The 10,736-nt window shown below is 39.9% G+C and overlaps 1 protein-coding gene across 1 annotated transcript; it reads left to right on the top strand.

Moving 5' to 3' along the window:
- Window positions 1–4,535: 4,535 nt before the first annotated feature.
- LOC137295793 (serine/threonine-protein phosphatase 6 regulatory ankyrin repeat subunit B-like) lies at window positions 4,536–9,304 on the top strand. The gene is made up of 2 exons (XM_067827346.1): window positions 4,536–4,636; window positions 6,396–9,304. Exon 2 carries the CDS (start codon window positions 6,425–6,427, stop codon window positions 8,645–8,647), a length of 2,223 nt encoding a protein of 740 aa, XP_067683447.1. The 5' UTR covers window positions 4,536–4,636; window positions 6,396–6,424; the 3' UTR covers window positions 8,648–9,304.
- The last annotated feature ends 1,432 nt before the right edge of the window (window positions 9,305–10,736 follow it).

Consider the following 10,736-nt stretch of genomic DNA (forward strand, 5'->3'; position numbering starts at 1 on the left):
GGGACTATTTGTTTCATCAACTGCTGGAGGGCGACAAATAATATTTTTATCAGAGCGAACAACTTCGCATCATTGGCTGACATGTATACTGAACAGCAAAAGAAACACAACTCTGGCTTTTTGACAAGTTCTTAAATAGAAGACATAAACATGAATGCTTACTGTTATGAGATTTCATATCTTTCGAAACTTGCATTTCTTTTGCTGTTCAGTATATTTAAGACTTCACATCCACCAGAGGAAATACGGTTTTACTGTCCATCTGCTGTCATGGCTGTCCTGCTTTCCTGTTCCCTCTTTTGTTCCAGCAGTGTCATTGATTGTTACAACACTGCAACATTGTTACAAGTCAGCAGTTGTGATCTAATATACTTGAAGTTAATGTAATGGCATAATACATGAGAACATCTAAATTCATAATCCAAGTTGGATATAAACTGGTACCAGCCATAACATGGTCCCACACAATCATATCATGCCCACTGAACTTTGTGTTAAAGGAAAGTTAAAGTGCATTGTATTGTGATGCAAAATGGACGCAACCATAACTGATAGTATTAAGCTAATTAATCCATTTAATGAACAGAACAGGAAAATTTTAGAATTATGAATATTTTAAGGGGTATTTTTTTGTGAAACTGTGGGTACAGTTACCTCTACTTAAAACTATTCCCATGAATATTTATGATCCTTTACTATTTTGTTCAGTATATTATAATGATATCATTAATGATTAAAATGGGAGGCTGATTTAATCATGTATTTTAGATGTATGTTAGGACACATTATGTCAACAAATGATGCTGTTTTATTGCAGAAATTCATGAAGTATGTTTATTTTATTCATTCATGATAAATATTCTTAACACGTTTGTATTGTACATGTAGAAATCTTTTATGCATTCCTTTTTTGTTTTGTTTTTGTTCTGCACTTGTGGACATCGTCTAGGGTTTACTTCGCATTGTCATTAGTTTGCACAGTCTAAGTGTAAAAGTTGCATATTCGGGTGTCAAGTTTAGTTGTCCCACACTGTTTTGATTTTACGGTTTACAGATTTCTGCTTCCACATGACTTAAATACATAAGTATATTATGAAATATGACTTTGTACATCATAATGAAGACTTGGGTTCAATTACCTACATGAGTGAAATGTGTCAAGCCTAGTTTTGGTGTACCCTGACGTGATATTGTAGGAATATTTCTAAAATTGACGAAGTACTAAACTCACTTAGAGTGAATGAGAATACTTTGTGTTTGTCTTGATTTCATTTCAGAATGATTGATTTACAGAACCAAACAGAACAGAACATAATTGAGACTTCTGTGAATTGAAAGAGTGAATTCCTCAGATATTTTATGTTGCTTTTTACATGTTTTGTATGTATATTGTTCATCAACAAAAAGGAAGAAGTTCAAATCTCAAAGGTTGAATAGGTGGCCTAACCATCATTTGGCTGAGCTGAGGTGTGTCCCTTACATGCATCAGAATCCTATGTATCCCAGTTGACCTTGACTTTGTTTCTAGATTTGGCTACCCTAATACCATGCTTATATAGTATTAGACCCTTCTTCTTCAGTTGACAGACATAATATCTCGTCTTATACTTGAGTACTACTGGTTAATTGCCTCTCAAGAACCACATGCTCATTTGTTTCAACAAAGTGGTGCACTCAAATACTTCTTCACTTTGAATTTTCCTCTCTCATCAATCTGTTGCGCTTGATATAAGTCAAATAATTTCGAAACTGGCATCAAACTCTCCTGTTGGAGTTTGAAATCTGTAACACTCAAAATGAAACAGTATGGCCTTTAATTTACTTTAGTATCAAATGCAAATGCACCATTACTAACTGTCACCCCAATTTATGTGTGAAATAAAACAGTATGTGGTTACACTGCAAGTTTACATATTGGCAAAGTAATTATGTGTATGTTATACTTTCAGTATTCATGTGTATAGGTGATATGTGATAACATGCAAAAATATGCTAGCCATGATTCTGCTTAAGAAGTGGAGTCACTGTAGACAACTTTTTCTTTCATATTGTTGGACATGTAAGTATAAATGTTCCAATGTTTGTAATTCATGTAGACAAGGAATATATGCCCATCGTGAGAGTGGCCATTATGTAGCTTTTACTTCATTTTAGACCATGGATGATTTTGAGTGTTGTTGAACGTGTCTGTGGAAAATTTGCTAAGCATAGCTTCTTATATTAAGTTTTTTATTTCTTTGAGGACAATTATATTTTTCTTTGACATCTGTAGTGAGTTTAGTTCACACAGACTGATGCTTAGATATACTAGCACAAACATTAATGGTCCCAGAGGGTGCATCACTAAGGTGTTCCAGAAGCATACGACCATTGCTTCCAGTCATGGATTCACCAAGTTATGTTTCATGGCTTGTCAGTGTTTTGGTGTGACCAAAGTACATGTCATTTTGTCTTTTGACAGTTAAACATCATCTCATTCTCAATATTCCTTTAGCTGAGACACTTCTGGCCCATTCTGTAAGGAGTTTGGTTATAATTGTTCTTTAGCAACTGGCACATCCAACTGCAGGATTCAATGGTCTGGCTTCCTATGATCTTTGATGGGTACTTCTCCATCCAAGGAATCCCTCTCCAGATGCTTATCCTTTATGAGTACGTAAGAGAAGCAAGTGCAGGCCATAGGTGGTAAAGGGACAGGAGTGTGGCCTTGTTCATAAGAGGTTGATTCCCCCACAAGCGTGTAATGTGTGAAACCCATTTCTGGTGTCACTCACTGAGATATTCTTGGAATGTTGCCAGAAATGGTGTAAAGCTATACTCTCACTCTCTCTCACACACTCTTTGATGCATATGGCCAGAGTCAAGTTTTTGTTGTTTTTCTCACAAGTTTAACTGACACCATGAAACATAACCTGTGGGAGAAACTATATTCAAACTGACGTCACAATACATGGTTTTGTTTGTCTGTGGATTAATTATTAAATTAATTATGATTAATGTTTCCTGTGTATGAGACTCTTGTAGTCTTCCTTAGACCCTTGTCTGCCATTCCAGTTCTTGGTAGATGAACTTTTAAATTTCATGTCAGCTCAGTGAATGTTCCTTGAATGATGTGTTTTATGATGTGGGAGTTTTATCATTGTTGAAGTTAATAAAGTCTCCATTTCATATGAAAGAAGTCGTTTGTGTTCTTTGATATTCAGGAGGCTCTCAGTGAGTGGGGCTCATCACCCGAAGTCCCAGGTTTTGATTCCCAACATGGGGACAATGTGTGGAGCCCATTTCTGGTGTCACCCAACAGTTGCTGTGATATTGAAAATTGCTTGAATATTTCTAAAAGCAGCACAACACCATACTTACACACTCACTTCAGTTATGTTGGGAAGAAATCGTGGACTACCTGCAGCTTGAGCATGGTCAATGTACTGCCCAAAGAGGGATTAAGAACACTACAGGCTGCAAGAAGACTAAAACCATATATGGTACACTGGTTCCTTAGTGTCAGATGCCACACTCCACAATATTCTAGCTATATGACGACTGCTGAAAATACCTGCTGGACGAGACAATCCCAGTGAGTTATCCTGTAAACAGTACAAGAGGAGGTTCACAACAATGCGTGCAGTCTGAAGTGAGATTGGGTATACAGTAATACAAACAGTCGAGATGTGATTCTGTATGTAGCTCACCATGGTACCCCGGGTGTGATTCTGTTTGTATAGACCCTACTCAAGTACATTGTACTAGAATCTTTTTATACAGTACTAAAAGGGCGTATACAATTATATGTCTTTCTAACGTTGTTTCTAAGCCATACGAGGCCCTGTGGTATACTCTAAACACTACTGTACAACATAATCTCTGCGTAATCCAGCATCTACAAGGAAGACCATTGGTCAGTGCAGTGGTAAACAATTACACACAATCATCTAAATCTCCCATTTTGACCAGCTCGTCCACAATTCCGCCAGTCATTCGGACAAGCACCGGTTGTTATGACTTCCCAAGTCAGCCTTACAGTTCCTACATGAGAGACCCAAAACATATGAACGAGGGTGCCGTTGTACAAGGCGATCTTCGTGCTAGTGAGTAAGTGAGTTTAGTTTTACGCCGCACTTAGAAATATTCCAGCTATGTGGCGGCGGTCTGTAAATAGTCGAGTCTGGACCAGACAATCCAGTGATCAATAACATGAGCATCGACCTGCGCAACTGGGAACCGATGACATGTGTCAACCAAGTCAGCTTGTCTGACCACCTGATCCCGTTAGTCGCCTCTTACGACAAGCATTGTCGCCTTTTATGGCAAGCATAGGTTGCTGAAGGTCTGTTCTACCCCGGGACCTTCATTGGTCTCTTAGTGCTAAGTTGATCTTAACTCACGTACCTAACTTACATATGTAGGCTTAGCGGTAAGGTTGTTTTGTACAACGGCAGCCAGGTCATAAGGTGATGCAGGGTCAGAAAGATAAACAAATCAGTTAGATCAGCGCCACTTGGAGTAACAGAAACTGATAACAGAGGGGAGGTTGAGACGAAGTCCAAAGATTGTGTCAGTCCATCCATTGAAGCGTGAGCTCGGACACAGACAGAGAAGCGTACAAAGATCACGCCCGAATAATGCTTCTGAAAATATAGTAAGTATTATCATCACAATCTATTTGCATACTCTTTGTAGCTGAGAGAGTTTCTAACTTTTCACATTGTATTAAACCGTATCAAATACAAAATGACTCGCATGATATAACCCAATACAGTTTCAGTATTAAACCTGATATAGCTGCTCGTAATGACTTTCGTATTCGGTATTTTGTTTCAACAACTTACATGTATTAAAAGTAACTACGTCATTTGACTTTGCGAAATGGATACCGTATTCCTAAAGTAATGAAATATGAAAACAACAATTTATTTTCACATTGTGCTAACCTTGGAAGCTTGGTCGTCATGGAAACTAAAAACTACGACGACGCCGTCGCATTGTAGGATCAGAAAATACCAGATAAAGTTGCTGTTTCAGTTTACAATATTCATGAACGTGTGTTTCCAAATCAGCGAGAAGTATTTGGCATTTATTTTAACAGTCGTCGTGGTTTAAATAATAATCTTATTTCTTTTTAAATTTACAAAGTTATTGAAGAGACACACCAATGTGTCTGTCATGTATGTTTCCTTCTGAATCAATGGGCTATATTTATGGTAATTTAAGAATGGGGATTCAGTTTGACGTATGAAGATTAAACAAGCTTTAGGTAAGCTGTAAAATCAAATGAAACTAAATACTGAGCACTCACTTGTAACAATTACATGTATTTCTGTGACTGGCGATTTGTCTTTAACAGGCAAATCACAATAATATTTTCAATGAAAATATGTTGTTGTTTTTTGTTTAAGTCTCCTCCTCCGTCGTGAACCGTTCCAAAGTAACTGCTTTACTGTCTTAGTTTAGAAACAAAACCTACTCAAACCAAAGGATATGTTTTTTGTTTTAAATATTCAAAATGACGGAACCAAAGAGGGTTTTTTACACACAATTGTGCTCTTCCAAATATCATTCTCTGGTATAAATACTCAATAAACTTGATCGTATGTGTTTCCGCTCCTACTCGGATTTGCCTATATGCATATATCCAGTAAGGTGATGATTAAGCAATATATCAGTTCACATATAACACTAATTACAACATCTGTACTTTGGCCAGAAGATACAGATAAACGGCTGAATACATTATCACTGCAAATTTCTGCCCACACGAAATGATAGAGCTGTATTTATTAAGAGCAACCTAAGTATTCAGCCGACCCTTCGACAGATGTGTACACACACAGAGAAAATATTGAATTCTGTGATAGGAAAGATACCCCATTTCCTTTAACACAATAACAGTAAGTGTAATGGTCCGTTTATATGGCGCTCACATCCAGACCCACTGCGTAGTCACGGTGCTACGTCCATTACTATCCCCGGTCATATTTCCGATACAATGACATCTCAGTTACAAAACACAGCTACTTCGATTATTACGTATACATATTCTTGAAGTAAACATACATTGAACTGGGGTCTAGTTGTCTAAGGCGTCGCAAATAGCTTTAAAGAGTTGAGTCCCTTTATCCCGCCAGGATTCGGAGCTGTCCCAATTATAAGGTTTTATGGTTGCCAATAGATGGTGTCACTGAAGTGGTAAATGTGTGAGACCTGTATCACGTTCTGACACGAGATGATATAACTTGAGTGAGTGAGTGAGAGAATGAATGAGTGTGGTTTTAGCAATATCCCTACAGGAAACACACACACACACACACACACACACACACACACACACACACACACATGTACATGTCTTCACTAACTTACTAGCTGTTGTTATTGAGGTAACATCTATTCTTATTCAGAACATCTCCGTGGACTCATGTAAAATTTGATGATGGATGCCAGGCCACTCGATCTACACTACGCGTGTCGAGATGGGAACGAGGCAGAAGTACAGAGTATCCTGTCACGTGACTCGGTAGGCATCGACAGAAGAGGCCCTAATGCCAAGACACCGGTTTTTATAGCAGCAGAACGAGGCCTCAAATCAATTTATGATCTTCTAGTGAACCGAGGATGCGATTTTTCTAAAACCGATGACAATAACAACAATATACTCCACGCTGCGTGTACAGGGGGCAACGTGGACATCGTTGAAGATATCATTTCTCGAGACGCTACACTGCTCAACAAAGGAGGACATCACCGAAAAACGCCGGTTATGTTCGCAGTTGAGCATTGCCATGAAGGCGTGTTCCAAATGTTATTAGATAAAAATTGTGACCTGAAAACTGCTGACGCTCTTGGTTACACAGTTCTCCATTGGGCTTGTCTTGGTGGGAGTGCTAACATCGTTAAACACCTTCTGTCTCAAGAAAACGTTGACATGAACGTCAAAGGTACCGATGGCGTCACGCCCTTGATGGCCGCTGGAAGAAATGGACATGAACAGGTTTTCGACATGCTTGTCGAACAAGGGTGCTATTTGTCCGTCGTGGATGGACATTCTAATAACGTCCTTCATCACGCAAGTCGCGGTGGATGTTTAGGTATTGTGGAATTTATTCTAACAAAGGACGTTGTTGACATCAACAAGAGAGGAAAGAACGGATTATCATCTGTAATGATTGCTGCCGAGAAGGGACACAGAGGTATTTTCTACCTTCTTATCAATAAAGGGTGTGACCTGAAGGGAGTCAGCAAACTTGGCAACAATATATTGCACTGCGCTGCTTGTGGAGGATCTGTGGAGGTTGTGGAGTATCTTCTGTCTCGGAGAATCGTGGACATCAACAGCAAAGGCTGTGGAGGTATAACACCTGTGCAGATGGCTGCCATGATGAAGCAACTCGAGGTGTTTCTGCTGTTGGTGAACTCTGGCTGCAATCTGACCATTACTGATGTCAACAACGACAACGTGCTTCATCATGCGTGTCGGGGAGGAGCCACAGGCATCATTGAGTACGTCCTGTCACAAGACATCGTGGATGTAAATGGCAAAGGAAAAAACGACTTGACTCCTGTCATGATTGCCGCTGAGAAGGCCCATAAAGACATATTCTATCTCCTTCTTAGTAAAGGAAGCGACCTCTCTGGGAGGAGTGTATCAGGGGACTATATCCTGCATTGTGCCTCCATTGGAGGCAACGTTGAGATCATTGAATACCTTCTATCACAGGGAGTCGATGACATCAATAGTAAAGGGCAACTTGGAGCGACGCCTGTCATGATGGCAGCTCAGAAGGTACGGAGAGAAGCGTTTGGGCTTCTTGTGAGTAGAGGAAGTGATCTGACTGTTGTCGATGAGAACAATGACAGTCTTCTCCACCATGCGTGTTCAGGAGGTTGTGTAGATATTGTGGAGTATGTCATATCTGTGAGCAGGAACGACATCAACCGGCGAGGCCAACATGGACTGACTCCAGTGATGATGGCTGCCTACAAGGGCAACACGTTGGCCTTCCATGCACTTGCTAAAACCCAGTGCGATATGTCACTGAAGTCTGACAATAATTTAAATTTATTTCATATAGCATGCATATCAGGCAATGTTGAAATTGTGGAATATTTGATGTCAAGTGGGGCCGACATCCATTCAAAAGGCGGAGAACATGACAGAACACCAGTTTCTATGGCCGCCATGAAGGGCCACCGATTGGTTTTTGACTTACTGGTCAATGAAGGTTGTTGCGTTACAGATGCTGATGCAGACACAAACAATATTCTCCATCACGCAGTCATCGGTGGAAACAAAGAGATTGTTGGGTACCTTCTCACTAATGAAATATTTGACATCAACACTCCAGGTCAGTATTTAAGAACTCCTGTAATGATGGCAGCCGAAAGTGGCAGAAAACCTGTCTTTGAGTTGCTTGTTGAAAAGGGGTGTGATCTGACCGTCGTGGACGAAAGCAGAAACAATATCCTCCATTCAGCATGTTGCGGGGGGAATCTAGATATTGTGGAATATGTTATTTCGAAGCACCTCGTGGATATCAACGGCAGGAGCGCGGGTGGGAATCCGATCGAAGTAGCCGAGACAAATGGACACAAGGATGTAGTGGATTTATTGAAACGGAAAGGAGGCAAGGCACATAGTTGCGTTATATCTTAGGGATATTAACATTGGACTGGAAGTTGCTTCCAGATTGCTGGAGATGGATCCTTTGCTTCCGGAGACTTGAGGCTCGGGTTTAGGCTGGAAATGGGGTTAGACTGGGACGGGCATGGAGCTGTTGTTGGAACAGGCGTGGGAACAGGCGTTGGAACTGGCATTGAAAGTGGTGTTCAAACTGGGGTTGGAACTGGCGTTGAAGGTGGTATTCGAACTGGGGTGATCAACCGCACGAGTTTGAGAGTGATAAGTTTTAGCGCGACAAACTAACGCTTTAACCACTAACCACCAACGACTAATCTTCTAATTTGTGTCATGTCACAAGCGTACTCAACCAGTAGTTTTTTTTTTCATTTTTCATCATGTGATTTTTTTATGTGCAGTTCCATTGTAGGTTTCATAATCCACGTTTGATTTTTCTTTATAACATGCTTTTCTAACGTACATTGTTATTTACATAACATTTCAGTATTTATATAAAATGTCTCAGTTTTATCGGGCCGTACATTTAGAACTGAACAGGACATGTATTCACTTTTTGTGCCGAGGATGCAAATGTACGTAACGCCAGTCTACGCGTATATGAATGTCTCACTGGTTTCCTTGACAACCCCATTATCTGAAAACGGAGATCATTAAAGGCGATCCTCGATCGACGACAGGTGTTCAGCTGAGCAAAGAATGTCACCTCTTGTTTCGTGGTTATCTAAGAACAAACTGACCGAAAAATTGTGGTAGTGGTGTATTAGAAACGGGTATTACATTTGGAGGTTCAATCGTGCGTACTCTTGTCTTCAGGATTTCAAAGAGTGTTATGCACTCTAGTTCAGAACTTGATCAATGTTAAAAAATGCTCCAGTAAAGTTTTCAGGGCGGTTTATGTACAGATATGGAGTGCATTTCCAAATTGGATTCATCAGTGACAAAAATGATATCTGATGTATTTCCCAGTTTTGACTTGAGATATACATTCCCGAATTATTTCAGGTAAACAACTACACATAGCCTATGTTTTTGACGGGTGCCACCGTTGAGGGAGGATAAGTTCACCTTTTTGACGAACACCTATTTCATGGTGTTTCATAAGACATGCTCTGTCACTGTATCACATAGCCACAACCAACTGGAATGTCTGCTCCAGACTTGATTTGTTCACACAGAACATGGCACAGCTGAAATACTGCTGAATACATATATAGACTCATTATATGATCACAGTTGTATAATCCACTCCAATTTCAGCAGAGATTTCTTTTGGATGTGGAAAGGTTTTGTCGCTGCGATTTGTGGTTGTGGGCCTAATGTCGGTTGTGTTTCAGTATCTGCTGCTATTATGTACGTTTGCTAACGTTTCTAATTTGGGGTCAAATCATGGTTTTAAGCCTGTTCGTTTCACAGCGAGGCGGTTCAATAGTTAAAGATACACAGGACTTTATCAATTTTTAGTTGAATTCTAATCACGTTGTTATCTATCAAGGAAGTCTAGACCTGAGACCTTAAGACCTTAAAAAAGAAAGAGTAATTTATGGTACATCTGGTCTTCACTATACAGAAAAGCAAATCAGCAAGTACTGTCTGACTTCTCATGTGATGTGTTTAAATTGAAGCTGTGTAAATGTATGTCTGTCAACAAATAGACTCTGTACGTCCGTGTCAGGGACATCGGGGGTGGGGTGGGGGGGTGGGGGGGTGGGGGGAAGAGATACGCATTCAGCAACATTCCGGCTACAACAACGACAACAAAACAAAACATAGATGCTATTAAATCGATAAATATTTGTATCGTTGTATTTCCAAATGGTGTTATCACACTCACATACGCTTTCTTTTCGATTTACGAATTGTTCAATTTTGAGTTGAACTGACGAAGTATTACTCCAAGAACATCATAAACATAACAGGATCTTAAATATAGCTATGCAAAATCAATATATCCGGAGGCCATGAAAGAATTTATTATATAGGTGTGTGTGTGTGTGTGTGTGTGTGTGTGTGTGTGTGTGTGTGTGTGTGTGTGTGTGTGTGTGTGTGTGTGTGTGTTGTGTGTGTGTGTTGTGTGTGTGTGTGTGTGTGTGTGTGTGCAGGAGGA

Source organism: Haliotis asinina, chromosome 1 (assembly GCF_037392515.1).
Source record: "Haliotis asinina isolate JCU_RB_2024 chromosome 1, JCU_Hal_asi_v2, whole genome shotgun sequence".
Classification (NCBI taxonomy): domain Eukaryota; kingdom Metazoa; phylum Mollusca; class Gastropoda; order Lepetellida; family Haliotidae; genus Haliotis; species Haliotis asinina.